Here is a 17,796-nt window from a genome sequence, read left to right on the forward strand (position 1 = left end):
ACACAAGCTACTCTGCTTGAGTCATCTGCAGGAAAATGGATGCGATGCACTTTGAGACTTTAATGTTCAGTGAAATAAATAAATAAAGCTTAGCTGGACTTGGTGGTGCAGGCCTATAATCCCAGCACTTGGGAGGCTGAGGCAGAAGGATTGCTGAGAGATCGAGGCCAGCCTGGGCTACAAACTGAGTTCAAGGCCAGCCTGGACTATCTGGTGAGGCCAGTCTCAAAAAATAAACAGAAACAAAGCAAAAGCTTAAATATCACATGGTTAACCTAAAGTATAACTAAAGACTGGAGTGCACAAGAGACACACAGCACCTTCAAGAGGGACACTGGCTGGGTCACGGCGCCTGTGGCTTTTGTCACCATAATGATACCTCCCAGAAAAGTGACTTTCCTAACAATCCATGCAGGGCTGGAGGGGGAACTCAGAACTACACTCGGAAAATTCTCCCTGTTACAGAGGCTCCGGTGTTTTCAGTGAACCAGTGAACAGGACAAGGCGAGAACTGGTGGTAATCTAGTTCAGGTTTAATCTGCAGGGAAAAATTCTTTCTTTTCCATGGACACACAATTCATTCAATCTGCTTATCAATTTAAAAATTTACATTGTAATAGGATTCTCCAACCACCAAATATGATAATTACCTGTCACGGTGGGGAATAGAATGTTAATGCAAAGATGCTTCTTGACATAATAAGCAGGCCCGGGTGTCTCTGCGGGTTCTGTCCACCAGATGGCAAGCAGTGCACCTGGGCTCCAAAAAGCGGGGTGCCAGTCCCTCAGATGCCGCGCTCTCTCTATAGTTTCACTCCAATTTGCTCTAATTAAGTAAGCTGGCTGGAAACTTTTAGAATGAATCCTGATGAAAAGCTCAAGTTTTTCCAAATGTCCTGTTTGCCAGGCGAGATGGTGCTCACCTGTGATCCCAGCACTCAGGAGGCTGATGCAGAAGGATCACTGTGAGCTCAAGGCCAGCCTGGGCTACACAGTGAGACCCTGTCTGAAAAAACTAAACTCCCACGATCACCTCCTGGTAAAGGGCGTGGACTGAATGCTTGTGATTATGTGTTGTGTTTGACAGCTACATGGGTTGTTTCTGGGGAATATGACCAAGGGAGGGTGAGGAACAGGTACAACAACTGTTATTCACTGTAACCTTTTGTACCACATGAGATTTAAAACTACTTATATGCACTCTGAAAAATTCAAAATTAGCCAGGAGTCTACCGTGGAACATTGATTTGTCATCATTTTTTTTTTACTCCTGCATATAACATACTTATTTACTGGTCCTAAGAATAATTTAGTGGGAAAAAAAAAAAAGAATAATTTAGTGGGGCTTTTAAACTTTTTTGTTGAGATGGGCTCCCATTATGTAGTCCAGGCTGGCCTTGAACTCACTATGAAGCCCAGGCTGCCTCCAATTCATGGTGATCCTCCTGCCTCAGCCTCTCTAAGTACTGGGATTATAGCTGTGAGCCACCATGCCTGGCTAATATGGCTTTTTGAAACACCTTTCTGGATATCGATTATTATTAGCTATCTCTCCTACTTTTAAGTTATCGTAAATTAGAAGATATTACTGACAAAATCAATATTTGCATCATGATTCCAAATGTTAACTGCCTTTTTTTTTTTTTAATTTTCTGGTGCCTCATGGTTGCTAGACAAGCACTCTATCACCCAGTTCTATCTGCAACCCCAGACCATTTTCCCAAAGGCTGCAGAGCTGGGAGTGTAAGAAACCTCTGGTGGCCACCAGTGTCTCAGCCACAGGGCAGCTCATGTGGGACTGAGATGCCAAGGTGCTAGTGAGACCTAAGAGGGAAGACAGGAGGGGAGTCGCCATGAGGACAGGCTGCAGAGGGGCCAGGGACTTCAGGGAACTGTACCCCAGGAGCATACCAGCTGGAATGTCACCGGCGAGTCAGAGGTCACAGGGGGGCAGAGTCTCAGGGACCTGTGCCAATGAGCAGGGGCTGGGGCGGGGGCGTGGGAATGGGTTTCACAGTGGCTCCCAAGGGGGATCCCACACAGTGAGAAAGGTGGCTCTGGGCTAAGATTCAATGCCCCTTCTTTTAAGTCTCGGCAGCCATTCACTCACTCTCTGTGCTGCTAGACTACACTGGTGCCCCTAATCTCCTGGGACACCAGCTTTGTCATCTGTCTAACAGAAACCCTGATAAGCTCATCAGTGCATCACCACACCCACAGTTAGCCTTCTGGGACCTGCGTGCTTCCACAGCGGTCTTCCACAGCGGTCTTCCAAGGCCCCTGTCCCTTCTCCCTCTTCCCGGCATCCACTGGTACTAGGAGTGACCCAGTGAGCTCTTTTCTGAGACTCCTATTGTACCGAAAGTGACTCATGTGGGTCGGGAATCAGACATGGTTTGTGCAGAAAGGCATCTCCTCTAATCTCTAAATTGTCTTAGGCTTTAATTTCCTCTAATCACTATTTATTTCACCCTTTCCATTCTCCTTGATAACGAAGGAAGCACAACTTGCATTGAAGGACTTCACGTTCTCCTTATCCACATTATTGGTATTGATCTTGAATAAGAGGAGTGGCCTCTTCTTACTTTGCAAATAGTCAAGCACCCCACATTCCTTTGTGCATCTGAATTTCAACCACAAACTAAGATTATACTAGGTGGCCTTCTTCTAGTCATGCCCTTCTAATTTCCTTTTGATTATACACTCTTCATTCTACAATTCCCCCATCTTCTTTGAAAAAAATAAGTGTTTGTCAAAAGCTACTTATTTGGCTACTTGCTTATTTTCTTTTCCCCTGGCATTACTGTAAACTATTGCCTGGCATAATTTAAACAACAAAATAAAGTAGTACTGGGCTGTAATCCAAACTACAAAATAAATATTCCTAAATCTACATTGAAATAAATTAAATAAATAGTAAATGAAGAAAAAGACATGCATTTCTTACAAAAATATTTCCAACCAACTCATGCAGATACTCCACCCTCACAAAGGTAAAGCATAACTCCTCATTCCCCAAGGCTGGGCTCCACTAGAGATTAGGGAATAGGAAGGAGGAAAAGGAGAATAAGTTCATAGTGAAGACAGCCAACAATACCTCAGCCGGTGATCAAGAGTAAGAGTTACAAGTCATGTGGTAGTAAGTACCCTTGCGATGTGGTCTTCTTCCCCAAACCTATAATCCTGGTCTAATCATGACAGAAATATGAGGCATCTCAATAGAGGGCACTGGGCGAAACACGTGTCTAATATTCCTCAAGCCCGCAATGTGGTCAATAACAAGGAAAAGTCTGAGAAGCTCATGACCAAGAGGGGCCTACAGAGACAGGATCATTAAATGTAACAGTTACCTAGATAGGATCCTTGAACAGAAAAATGACATTAGGTAAAAAACCAAGGAAATGTGAATAAAGTATGTCGATTGTGGCAAAGACACACCACACTAATGTAAAATCGCAAAAATAAATTGGGTGTGGGGTATAAGGGAATTTTCTGTTCTATCTTTGAAACATTTCTGTAAATTTAAAACTACTCTAAGTTTACTGAAAAAATAAAACTATTGTTTTCACAGCATTGCTGAAAAAAAACCTGACCATGTTGCCTTTGTGAGAAGAGCTATTTAATAATTCTTAATGTTCCCTCCTAATCTTGGGATTGATGATTCTGTGATGAAATACTATTTATTTGGGAGCCTTAACAACTCTTGAGGTGTCATCTTTTAGAATCACTAACTTGTACTTATTCTTACTGGGAAAGGGATATGTCTTCTTTTTTATATTGTTCTCATAGTTACTGTCTCAGCTCCAAACCCACCCAACTTGCGATGCTGGGAATTTGTAGACCACATTTCAGTATTGCCAGCTGGCTCTACTTTAGGCTCCAACAATAAAGGAGGCTAGCAAGGGACTCAAAATTGGAGGAGGAAGGACTTGCTTCTTCCTGTCTGTACCCTGTGGGCTTCCTGTCTGAGGCTGTGGGCTTCTTGCTTGCACCTGTGGACTTCCTGCTTGCAGCCTATGGTCTTCCTGCCTGCAGACTATGGTCTTCCTGCTTGTTGCCTGTGAGCTTCCGTCTGCCTGCTATTCTTGTGAACTGCACCCAGCACTGCCTTACTTTGGCACCTGCTTCCTTCCTGTTGCAGTAGCTGAATCAGTCAGCTGTTTTTTCCATTATGTGTAGAATGATCTTCATGGCCTAGCAGCCCTCACACCTGCATGACCCGTTAGAGCACTGGTATGAAACTGTGGAGTGCATGAGAGACAGGGTAAAGCACGCACTGCTGGGCCTTGTCCCCAAGTTCTGAGTCAGTAGGTCTGAGAGGGGACCGGCATCTGCATTTTATAAATTCCTGGCTTACGTTGAAGTTGTGGTGTGGGAACCAGACTGGGAGAACACTGCTTTAAAGGTCTTTGTTTACCCTTTCATTTACCCAGTTCACTTATATCCTATTAACATGTTTACGCTAATTTTCTGTTTAAATGACTGAGGGGCTTCTGGCTTCTGCTGGCAGAGAAACGAGCACCAGGAATGGTTCCCAGACACAGGGATTTGGACTTGGTGTCCCGACCGTGGGCTCAAACACAGCGCTAAGCTGTCAGTGGGAACTGGGTTCCTATTCTCCAGGCAAGCTGCGGCACTGTGACAAAAGAGGCTGGCAACTGGGACCCTCACAATACTCATTTCCCCCAGGAAACCCAGGCACAAGAAGCTGCTGCCCAGGTCAGGAGAACTGGGGACTGCAAGACTCGGCGTGGGACAGAGCTCAGACAGAGAAAATGAGCAGTCAGGGTGTGGACTGGCAGCTCTGAAAGATTCTCATCCCTGGGAGCTGCAGACCTGATGCTTCCAAATACAGCACGAATGTAACTCATGATGTGGATCCCTACTGACTTCACCAGCCTCATGTATCTCTGTCATAGAAGCTTGGCCCTGATTTGGAGGGCATGGGACCTTTGTACCAGGCACAGGGACACAGGGATGGACGGAAACAAAGCTGAGATTCCTAAATCTCAAGGTGATGCTAATCCTCCATGGCTGTGGAAAAGGCTGGCTCCATGAAGATCATCTTTGCTCGGGAGCCTGGAGACAAACACTCCTTCCTGGGCACATAATGTAAGTTGCTCAGTTCTTCAGGACAATTCCAGCCAGCCCTGGGGGCCCTGTAGGAACAGTCAGCTCATCACAGAAAGCACTGCACGATTGAGCTCTTTTTTTTAACTGGAAACCCAGAAGTCTGTGGGGATGGGTTCTTGCCAGGAGAAGAAACTTAATGCTGATTTGGCGGTATTTCCTGCTGTGGGAGGACTCAACAGAAACCTACTGATTAGGGCATTAACTACTTTGGGCCGACTGACTTCAACCTGGGGCATTGCTAAATCTGAGCTTAACATGCAGAGATGCCGGAACTTGTGTGGCATCCAGGACAAGGGAGCCACAGGCTCAGGGAGACAGGAGCATGGCACAGATTCACTGTGTGCAATTGCACACTTGAAGACTCATCCCCAGAGGGCCGAGTGTGTGAGCGGAGCCCCGTCTCCATGCTGCTGAGCTTGCAGGCCACATGCACAGCAGGAGGCAGCTGGGACAGTGTCAATGTCCCATTCTGGATACTCCCCAAGAGCACGGGGCCCGTGATAAGGCAGGCATGGGTCCTCATCAAGGGCAACCAGGAAGAAGTGGGATAAGAATGGTCTGACCCACGGGGTCTCTGGTCCCCAAGAATGAACGATGCTCTCAGCCTTCTGAAATGTCACCTGATCTATATGACAGGAAAACTCTGAGCAGAGGGGCCAAAGACCTGACTGCAGCTGTCAGACTAGAGAGCACTTTGCTCTCACCAGCTTCTGGCTAAGCCAGATCAGGGTGTCAGGTGTGGGCACTTGCAGAGGGAAAAGTGAGTTTTCCAGAGGTACTGGATGATGGTTCTGAATAGCCACTAATGCCCAGAGCCCAAAATGCCACTTGGTCAGAGTGGGGGATGTGGTCATCAGGCTACAGAGGTCTGAATGACCAGGGGCACAGCAGCTTGCAGCCCCTGGCTGTGCACATCTTGGCTCCTGAATCACTGACTGATTCTCAGCTTTTCTTTTTCTTTTTTGGTGTGGTTCTAGAGACTCAATCCAGGGTCTTCCCAATGAGCTACTTTTTGTTATTTTTTATTTCTTGAGACAGAATCTCACTAAATAATCTAGGCTGGGGCTGAACTTGTGATCCTCCTGCTTCAGCCTCCCAGACTGCTGGGATACCAGTTGTGCACCACCCCGCTTGGCTTCCCATTGGCTTTCTGACCCTCATAGTGGGGTGGGAGGAAGAGCTGAACAGGAAGCCCCTGGATTGTCTTCTTGTCACTAGGCTGGAAAACCAAACGCAGCAGCACATGGCTAACTAAGGAGGCTGTGCCCTGGAAGGATAGCACCTGTCACCATGAAACACTGGGTGGGGCTTCTGGAGGCCACATGTCCACACCTATATGTGCTCTTCTGACGTATGTATCAAGTGACTCTGGGAGCTGTTTTTATTGGGCCTAGAACAAGAGCAGGCTGTGTTAGGACCTCTGTTCTTCCCCAGGGCCTTAGGACCTGGCCAGGTTAGCCTCTCTCAACAGGAAATGCCCAGGGCACCCAATGCAGATATGCCCTCTCCAGCAGATGGCGTTTTCCTTTGGGGACAGCTCGTGGCTTACTGCTAGGCCCTGGTGACGGAATGGCCACAGAGGGGATGCAGAATACTTGGCAGCCTGATTACCCACCATGAATGTGGGATTGTTGAGCCTCCAGACTACACTGTGGGTGTGCAGGGCAGTGCTCAGGGTTGAGTGCACCCTGCCTGAAGGGCAGGACTCAGCCCACATCTGTGCTATGCTGTCCTCTCCCTCCTTCTGTAGCCCCGGTCCAGGATAGAAAACTGGGCTCACTCCTCAGATGCTTCTCACCATGGGCGCTGAAAAGCAGCCCCAGGACCATGCCGGTGACAATGCCGCAGCAAGCCAAATGTCACCTGACTTCCACTTCCAAGGACTGGGAGATGGCCATAAAGAGAGACCACACTGAGCCTTAGGTTGATTCCTGTAGTAAATGTACAGAAAACTCATAGAACCTGAACAGAGAACATGGAGTTGACCTCTCAAGAGACTGGAGTTGGAAACAGAAAAGCTGTGTGCAAGAATGCGCTTTTGCCTCACTCTGAGGAAGGCTGGGTTTCATTTTTACATTTTCTGTTTGTTCTGTCCTCTGAACATCTTCTCCAGCCTCCCTGCAAATGGCTGTCTTCAGTCCCTTTAAGAGTCCCATAACTAGGGGCCGGGGATTAGCTCAGTGGTTTTGCCACCTGCTATGCAAGTGCAAGGACCAGAGTTCAATCCCAGGTACCAAAAAAACAAAAAAGAATCCCATAACTTGACTTCTGGGAAGATGGCAGAATGGTGAGCAGCAGAGAAAGAACCTTTCTGAGATTTGACGTCCAAATGCTGGAAGACAGCAATGTGAGGGAAGGAAGAAGAAGGGAAGTGGGTCCATGGGACCCAGGAAGGATCTGAAGTGAGACCTGAAGCCCGCAGGGAGAGCAAAGAGAGACTTCAACAAAGAAGGAGGAGGTGGCAGGTGGGGCTTTCTCCTCGTGCCTGGACTCACTGCACAGGAGAGGTGGCTTGAATCTGCAAACATACAGTGACTACTGGTGACCTCAGAGACCTTCCCAGAGAAACACACCAGTGGAATGGAGCAGTGGACACAGTGGACTGCAGTGGCTGGTGAGTTATTCAGGTTCAGACGTCCCTCAGGAGAGAGCGATTAGCTGGTAGCCATCTTGGAAAAGGGCAGACTGAAATGCAGAACAGCTGCAGGCTGGCTCCATCTACTGGCTCCCAGTGTCAGTGAGGCTGCCAAGTTCGTCAGCAGATCAGGGAACTGAGGTCAAGCTGGCAGGAGGCACATGGAATATTGCAGGCTCAATAAATCTGGTTCCATCCTCACAGCCAGAAATCAGCCTGAACTTCAGTGGAACTAAAGGTGCAGGCTTGCTGGGATTATTCACTACCTTGCCGTAAAGCTATGGCTGGCTTATTCGGATTAATCAACTGGGATTTGGACTCTGTCTTCTCACGTTGTCTACCAGTGACAGCAGAGACATACCTTGAAGTGGACATTTTTTTCTTTTCTCTCTTTTCTGGTTTTTGTTTTGTTTTTTTTCTTGATTGTTTATTCTTGTTTATATATGAGTGTGAACACAGTTCCTAATTTTTTTTTGTTACTGTTCTGTTCTTGATTTTATTTCTTCCTTCTCTCTTTTGCTCCTGTTATCTTCACCAATTTCCCAGTCTGTGTGATCTTCCTTCGTCCTCAAGCTTTGCTTTTAATCTCTTCCTCTTCTTCTATTTCTCTATTTTTTCCCCTCCAACACCTTTTACATTTTCTCCCCTGAGGTTAAATCATCATATTGAGGGCTTATTTATTACATAAAATCTTCTGGTTGGTTTTAGATTTTGTTATATAGCCACAAATCTAGTTCATATGGTTAAAGGTGGCAAATAAATAGTTACCTTAAGTTTATCATTTTCTAGGCTGTTTGATGCAATTGTTATTGCTGATTGTATTACTTTAGCCAAGGTGACATAATTGTGCCAATCAGTTGTTCTTCCTGGTATGCCAAGACTGAGATTGTCTAAGGGTCTTAAAAAATACTATAGGCCAGTCCCAAAGAACCAGGGGCTGGGCTAAGGAGGTAGCAACTTCTCATCCCCAATAAATTGAAGAGGTAGAATCTTGCAAAGACTCAAAACTCAAAAGCCAGCTACCCCTGGAAGACACTTCTGAGAAACAGTCATTTCTTAAGGGTTGTAAATATTAACAATAAAGCTACTTGCCATAAGCAATTTATAAGCATACCAGAAATGAAACTTTTAAAAAAATAGAAAATGAGAAGACACTTAAACAAGATGCAACTCCCACCCCAGATTTTCAGCTCACCAAAGGCAAACCCAGGAGGCAATGTGGTGGAACAATTCGAAAGCCACCCACCTGGACTCTCTGAAGTGGTAACAACAGAAGCAACAAAGCAGATAAACAATATTTTATTTATTTATTTATTTATTTATTTTTCCGGTACCAAGGATCAAAATCAAGACCTTGCACTTGCGAGGCAGGGGTGGCACCACTGAGCTAAATCCCTGGCCCTAAATGAAGTTTCAGGAAAAAAATCAGAGCAGAAATAATTTTCTAGATAACTAGAGAGATGGTAACCAGAATTAAAGACATGTTTAGTGACTCTAAAGGAGATATGGATTAAAAAAAAATAGAGGAGCCTAGGAACATGATGGAAACCATGAATGCCCAGAATAGGAAAGAAATGGAAACCACAAATGTCCAGCATAGGAAAGAAATGGAATCCATCAAATCGATTCAAACAGATATCCAGGAGATTAAAAATTCCACTGGAAAAAAAATTCACTGAAAGCATACACAGCAGAATGAGCCAATGTGAGGACAGAATATCAGATATAGAAAACAGGATTGCAGTTAGTGATCATGAAAAGAGAAATTTCTTAAAAATAGCATGGGACCATGAGAAATCAATCCAGCAGCTGCTAGATGATACAAAGAAGAATAACATAAGATTGACTGGACTCAATGAAAAAGTAGGCAATAGCACAAATGATATAAAAAAACCTGTTCACAGAAGTAATGGCACAAAACTTCCAAAACAGGGAAAAAGAATCTGACATACAGATAAGTGAAACATATAGGACTCCAATTAGCCATGATAAAAAAAAAAATCTTCCCCAGGGCATATAATAGTCAAGATTCCAGAATTCCAACACAAGAACTGAATATTAAAAGCTGGTAGAGAAAAGAAACAAATCACCTATAAAGGAAACCACATCAGAATCACAGGAGACTTCTTAACACAAACCCTCAAGTCAAGGAGAGCTTGAACTGAAGTATTTCAAACCCTAAAAATAAACAACCTCCAACCCAGATTGATGTACCCTGCAAAACTATCTTTCAAAATTGATGAGCTATTCTATTTGCAGACAAAGTGGATTTCAAGCCAAGACTGATTAAGAGAGACAAAGAAGGTCACTACACCTTTGTAAACAGAACAATCTATGAGAAAGAGATGACAATCATACATATATATGTACCAATACTAGTGAATCCAACTGTATAAAACAAATATTAATGGACATGAAAAATCATACAAGCACTAATACAGTTGTAATGGGGGACCTCAATACCCTACTGTCACAAATAGATCAACCAGACAAATAATTAACAATGAAATATTAGAAGAAACCAAACTTTTGATCAAATGGACTTAGTAGATGTCTACTGAGTGTTCTACTCCACAACATTAAAATATACATTCTTCTCAGCTGCACATGGGACGTTCTCCAAATAGACTACATACTAGCTCACAGAAGATGCTTAAGTAAATGCAAAGGAACTGAAATTATCCCATGCATATTATCAGACCACAGTGCAATGAAACTGGAAATCAATGGCAAAAGAAACCACAAGAACTTCATAAAGACATGGAAATTAACACCCTCCTGAACAACCAGTGGGAAAAATCAGACAGTTTCTACAATTAAATGATAACAACAATACAACATACTGGAACTTACAAGCCACAATGAAAGCAATGCTACAAAGGAAATTTATAGTGGTGAATATCCGTATCAGGAAAACAGAGTGGGTGCAAATGAACAACTTAATGTTGAACCTCAAGCCTCTAGGAAAAGAACAAGTCAAGCCCAAAGCTCGTACAAGTGAGGAAGTTATAAAAATTAGCAGAAATTAATGGCATGGAGACCAAAAAAAAAAAATCAATACAAACAAGCAATGAATCAAAGAATTGGTTCTTTGAAAGACTAAATAAAATTGACAAACCTTTGGCCAATTTTATTTAAAAAAGGGGAAAAAAAAGACTAAAATCCATGCAATTAGTAATGAAAAGAGTGAAAGAAATCACAACAGATCCTGCAGAAATTCAGAAGATCATCAATACCTACTTCGAGAATCTGTATTCTAAAATTAGATGGAAAATACAGAAAAAATGGACAGATTCCTAGATACATATGAATCACCAAAGCTGAATCAAGAAGATATAAAAATTCTACATAAACCAATATCAGTCAATGAAATTGAAGATGTAATCAAAAATCCACCAACAAAAAAAGGGCCCAGGTCCTGATGGATTCACTGCTAAATTCTACAAGAAATCTAGAAAAGATCTAATGTTGCTGTTTCTCAAACTTTTTAAGGAAATTGAAAGGAAAGCAATACTCCCAAATTCATTCCTGGAAGCAGGCATTATTCTGATACCAAAGCCAGAGAAGGACGCAATCAAAAATAGAACTACGGCCAATCTCCCTCATGAACAGAGATGCAAAAATCCTCAATAAGATACTGGTAAACAGAATGCAGCAAATCATCAAAAAGATAATACACCATGACCAAGTAGGATTCATCTCAGGGATGCAGGGATGGCTGAATATACGAAAATCAATAAATGTAATACACTATATTAACAGGGCCAATGACAACAACCATATGATCATCTCAACAGATGCAGAAAAAGCATTTGACAAAGTCCAACACCCACTCATGGCAAAAACATTGGAAGAAATTGGAATAGATGGTCTGTATCTCAATCTGATAAAAGCCATCTATAACAATCAACAGCCCACATCATACTAAATGGAGAAAAACTGAAAGGTTTCACTGTAAAATCAAGAACAAGATAAGGATTGGGCCGGGGATTTAGGTCAGTGGTTTTGCCGCCTGCTGCATAAGCGCAAGGACCTGAGTTCGATTGCTGGTACCAAAAAAGAAAACAATCCCCCCACCCCCCAAAAAAGACAAGGATGTCCACTGCCATCATTCTTATTCAATATAGTTCTGGAAACATCAGCCAAAGCAATTAGACAAGAGAAAGAAATGGAATAAGGATAGGAAAGGAAGAAGTTAGATTATCATTATTTGTGGATGACACGATACTCTACATACAAGACCCCAAAAACTTCACCAAAAGACTTCTAGATTTAATTACCAAATTCAGTAGTGTAGCTGGATACAAAGTCAACACTCAAAATCAACAGTCTTCCTGTACATGAATAACAAACTCACTGAGAGAGGAATTAGAGAAACAACACCTTTCACAATAGCATTAAAAAAAAAGAAATACCTAGGAATCAATCTAAGAAAGGAAGTAAAAGACCTCTACATTGAAAACTATAATACCCTGAAAAGGGAGATCAAAGAGGATATCAAAAAATGGAAAGTTATCCCTTGTTCTTGGGTAGAAAGAACCAATACAGTGAAAATGGCCATACTTCCAAAATTTTTGTTCAGATTTAATGCAATCCCAATCAAAATTCCAATAGTATATCTCACAGAATTAGAAAAAAACAATCCTAAAATTCATTTGGAATCAGAAGAGACCTAGAACAGCAAAGGCAATTTTGGGCAACAAAGGTAAGGCAGGCGGCATCACAATTCCTAACTTGAAATTATACTATAAAGCTGCTGTGATAAAAACAGCATGGTACTGGCAAAAGAACAGACCTGAGGATCAATGGGACAGATTAGGTGTTGCAGAAACAACTTTATACATACTCAGCCACCTTATCTTTGACAAAGGAGCCAAACACCTTCACTGGAAGAAAAACAGCCTCTTGAATAAATGGTGCTAGAATATAAAAAATAAATGGTGCTGGAAAAGCTGGGTTTCCACTTGCTGTTTAAAACTAGACCCGTATCTTTCACCAGGCACTAAACTCAAATCAAAATGGGTCAAAGAGGGCCCGGGGGGTGGCTCAGCGGCACCATACCTGCCTGGCAAGCACAAGGTCCTGAGTCCAATCTCTGGTGTCAAAACAACAACAAAAAAATGGATCAAAGATCTAAATACTTAAACAGAAACACTAAATCTGCTGGAAGAGAGAAGAGGGAGAACTCCTGAAAACACTGGTGTAAGCAAAGACTTTATGAACAAAACCTTGATTGCACAGGAAATATCATAAAAAATCAATAATTGGGATTTCATCTTATTAAAAAGCTTTTGGACAGCAAAAGAAACCACCAACAAAGTGAAGAGACAACCCACAGTGTGAGAAAAATTTTTTGCCAGCTGTTCCTCAGACAAAGGACTACTATCTAAAATATATAAAGAACTAAAAAAAAAAAAAAATCAGACCCCCAAGTTTAAAGACCTAATCTAAAATTGGGCATTCGAAATGAATAGACACTCCTCAGATGATTTCTACTGAAATAGCAAATAAATAGATGAAAATATGTTCCACATCACAGGTCATTCAAGAGATGCAGATGAAAACAATGCTGAGCCCGGGATTTAGTTCAGTGGCGCCACCACCTGCCTCGTAAGCACAAGGTCCTGAGTTAGATCCCCAGTACCAAATCCCGCCCCCCAAAAAACCCCCCAAAAAAGCAATGCTGAGATTCCATCTCACTCTAAAATGGGTGGTTTTTATCAAGAAATCAACCAATAACAAATGCTGGAGGGACTGTGGGGGAAAAAGGAACCCTTTTCCACTATTGGAGGGAGTGGAGACTGGTGAAACCACTGTGGAAATCAGTGTGGAGATTCCTCAAACCACTAAAACTAGAGGTTCCATTCGATCCAGCTATTCTCTTTCTTGGTATCTTCCTGAAAGAATTAAAAGCATCACACTATGGAGATATATAAACACTCATGTTTATAGCAGTACAATCTGTGATAGCTAAATCTTGGAAACAGCCCAAATGCCCATCAACTGATGAATGGATAAAGATGTGGTCTTGTTGGGAGCAATGCTACACAATTCTAGGGAAAAATCATTTGAGTAGGCCTAGTTCTCCGGCCTACAGGCCAGCTATGACATTCCAGACATAATTGCATTTTGGCCTGGGGTCACAACTGAGACCTCAGTGATCCCCCAGATGCTGTAATGCTCCAGGACAAGACCACACCTGCAGGAGATGACAGGGAGGAACCAAATCTTTATCTGCATAGTTCCTCATTGTTCTTAGATTTCCACTGACCCCCAGTCTTTTTACTCCTGGTTTATCCCAATGTAAAGTACTGAACTCTGCATTTTCACTTGTTACATCTGTTTCCCTAGGTACTGAATAAAAAGTGCTGCAAGCTAGGGGGCTTTTGTCTTTGCTGCCCAGAGCAGCACTGATCAGACTCAAAGCTCAGCTTCTTCTCAGTCTCATTTTTCTACCTTTCCTGTAATTCGCCGTGTGCTGCCCTGGCTCGCAGGAGACTAGGACTCACTGCAGAGGTTCTGGTAACGTCCCCTTCCCCTGTTCCCTACATGGTCTTTTTTATACAATGGAGTACTACTCAGCCATAAAAAAGATAAATTTGAGACATTTATAGCTAAATGGATGTACCTTGAGACCATACTCTTAAGTGAGATAAATCGGACACACATGTTTAAATACACACATTTTGAACACACATTGTTTCCCTGATGTAAGAAACTGAAAGTGGAAATAAGGACCAAAATGTATAATGAATATTGGAAATGAGAAGAAAATGTTCTGATGAAAAGGGGAACAAGGGAGGTGGGAGGGAGAAAGGAAAGAAGGAAAAAGAAAAAAAAGAATAGAAGGAAAAAATGGATGTGCTCGCTTCAGCAGCACATATACTAAAATTGGAACGATACAGAAGGAAAAAATGGAAACAAAGCTTTTGTAAACAAAGGAGGGGAAGAGGGGTTGAAGGGGTGTGGGAATGGAAAAAAAAGAAGATATATTATGTACAGGTACAAATTCCCTATGATGAATGTTATCATTATGTATATCTAAAATGTTTTGCAAACACAAAAAAGCAGTCCCATAACTCTTTGGATGAATTATGCCTCTGATACTTTATACCTTCAGAGTGACTTGGTCAATGTATGTACTGTTCTGCAGCTTCTCTGTGTTTGTGTGTGCATGTGTTAATTTAAAACAATTCTCATTATTTGTGGTGGCATGACTATAATTCCAGTTACTTGGGAAGCTAAGTCAGGAGGATGGCAAGTTGAGCCTAATTTGGGCAACTTAGGGAGACCCTATCTCAAAATGAAAAAATTTTTAAAAAGGGCCAGGGATGTAGCTCAATGGTAGGGTGCTTGCCTAGCCTGTGTGAGGCTCTAGGTTCAATCCCCAGCATGGCAAAAAGTAAAATATTTTCAACAGACATATTTTCGTTCTTCTTAATGGCTACAAGTGTCCTTTGATACACTTATTCCACAATTTATTTAACCGATCTCTTAGTGACAGTCAGGTTATTTTGGCACTTTGATGCCCCTCTGTCCTGTCTGTCCTTACTTCTCAAGGGTGTGCTATGACACCTCAGCACTCAACTCCTCAAAGACCTCCCTTACTTTGCTTTAACCAATACCAACAGCCCGCTCCATTTCCATGGTGCTAAATTTCTGCTCCATGCAAGCTTAGAGACACACAGGATAAACGACTTCCAGGAGCACTATGCACATGGCTTCCATGATTATGGAAGTGATACTTACAGGACTTGTGACCTCTGGTGTCCAGAAAACATTACAGTTTTCATTTACTACTCAGACTGGCTAAATTCTAAATTTCAAAGAAAGTGAGCTGCACAGCAATGGAAAGCTAGGTGAAAGTCAAATTAACTATCACTTTTCTGTTTGTAGAAATGCCAAGGGTCCAGAGATCTGCTACTTTCAAAAACTCAGGGAGTCTTAGGGCTTACAACAGACTCTGAAGGTTACCTGGTCCAAAAGGTTTAACAAAGTCATAGGATATAAAGCCAATCTGCAAAAATCAATTGTACTTCCATACGTCCACAAGAAATAGTTCAAAAGTGAAATTAAACACAAGCAAAACCCTTTTTGCCATTCTGTAAGACTCAAGGGACAGGGACACGGGTCGGGCCGGAGAAACGCAGGCAGGGCCAGGGTGGGGCTGAGGGGCCTGGGCAGCATTCCCCTGAACAGCCTTGGGCAGGTCCACTAGGGCTGGAGAAGGCAGGAGGCTGGGACAAACTCGCCAGGATGCCACACAGCCCAGGGTCCCCTAGGGGCTCTGGCTGAGGCCCCGCTGTCCCCCACCGGGCTCTGTTGGAAGCAGACGCTGGCCAGGCTGCCTTCCCCGTGCCCATCATTTCTCCAGTGCCTTCGTAAACCACTGGCCCACAAGTTCACGGCTCAGGGTCTACTGGGGAAGGCAACTGAAGACCACCTCACTTGCTGATGACTTATATAGAAACATACATATATAAATGAGAGGGAGGTGTGTATGTGTGTCCACAGCCTGATCTCGTGACACTGAATATAATTTAACCATTACACTGAGTGTATTATTTAGGAATTCTCACACGTGATTTTAAGTCACGCTGACATAAAGTGACTGTAAAAAGCACGGTTTTAACAGCAAATTGATCAGGTTCAAATTTTTTGCTAAATGAGATCAATAAAGTTCTCCCTCAAGAGGTTATTCACCTTAGTATTTTCTTCTTCTTTTTTAAATTTCTGAGATAGTGACTTGGTATGTAGTTCACACTGGCCTTGAACTCGTAGTATCCTCCTGCCTCAGGCTCCCCGGTGCTGGGATTAGAGGCATGTGCCACCATGCTCAGGTAGTATTTTTTTCTTTTTAACCAATATCAGTTCAAATATTTATCAGATACTCTAATGAACAACAAATGGCCATCAGGCTCTACCCAGGCTATACCCAGATTAGCAGACAGGCTGTGTTCAAATTCCACGTACCAGCTCTGAGGATAAAGTCCTTAGGCTCTAGAATTTGTGGGTTAAAACTGTAATTTATGTTCTTAAGCTAGAATTTGAGTTTCCTTATCTGTACAAAGACAGTAATAGCACATTCCTTGTAGGGTTGCCATGGAGATTGAGAATTCAGACAAAACTTCAGCACAGCGCCTGAGAGACGGAAAGGACTCAATACACATCTGCTGGTATTGCTGTACTTAAATTACCATATAGAGAAACCGTCCAAGTGACACACCAAAAGTTCATGAAAATTGATGGACTTACTTGTAATGTAGTGTCAAAGACGACAAGCTTTGAACTAGTTGGAACAATGTCATAACACTTGTGTGACCTCATGAATCGCATGTAAACACCACTTTCTGAGTCTTCTGCTAAAAAAAAAAGAGTAACATATCAGCAATAATAAACTCCCTCCGTTGATGAAGAGCATATACGAAAAACTGCTAACAACTCAGTGGGAAAACAGGAAACATATTCTCTGTAAGATCAAGGACAGGGCTAGGGATTTAGCTCAGTGACGCCATCCTGAGTTTGATCTCCAGTACGGGGGCAGGATATGATGATCAAGGACAAGCCTAGAACATCTATGTGCACTTTTTTTCTTTTGGAGACAGGGTCTCGCTAAGTAGTCCAGGCTGGCCTCAAACTTGGGTGATCTTCTTTCCTCAGCCTCTCAAATGCTAGGATTACAGGTGTGCATGCATGGCCATGTGCACGAATTCTATCCAACACTCCACTGGGAAGTCCCAGCTGTGCAAAAAGGTAAAAGAAAAAGTGAAAAGCATCAGACCAGAAAAGGAAAGACCAGAACCAGAACTGTCTTTAATTACACATGACATGATTTTCCTAGAGAAAATAACCAAGAATCTAGGAAAAGTTCTTGGATCTAGAAAGGAGTTTAGCGAGGTCACAAATACAGGGATAATAAAGCAAAAACAAAGAAACTTCATTTCTACAATTAGTAATGAACAACTGGAAACTTCAAAACAAACTCAAGGGCCAGGGATTTAGCTCAGTGGTTCCGCCGCCTGCCTCAC

General features: G+C 42.8%; 1 protein-coding gene across 7 annotated transcripts in view; it reads right to left on the minus strand.

Moving 5' to 3' along the window:
* Positions 1 to 17,796, minus strand: part of Prkag2 (protein kinase AMP-activated non-catalytic subunit gamma 2) — a 238,918-nt gene that overhangs the window by 25,066 nt on the left and 196,056 nt on the right. For 5 of the 7 annotated variants that reach the window (XM_004860359.4, XM_087207710.1, XM_004860361.4 and 2 more), the window contains one exon: positions 17,024 to 17,130. In XM_004860359.4, coding sequence (XP_004860416.1) covers positions 17,024 to 17,130 — 107 coding nt within the window. The remainder of the gene's footprint in view (positions 1 to 17,023; positions 17,131 to 17,796) is intronic. The other 2 variants (XM_004860360.4, XM_004860358.4) reach the window with 1 other exon arrangement.

This window comes from Heterocephalus glaber, unplaced genomic scaffold, assembly GCF_053883595.1.
Source record: "Heterocephalus glaber isolate CG9 unplaced genomic scaffold, H.glaber_assembly_v1.0 deba00000818, whole genome shotgun sequence".
In the NCBI taxonomy this organism is placed as follows: Eukaryota; Metazoa; Chordata; class Mammalia; order Rodentia; family Bathyergidae; genus Heterocephalus; species Heterocephalus glaber.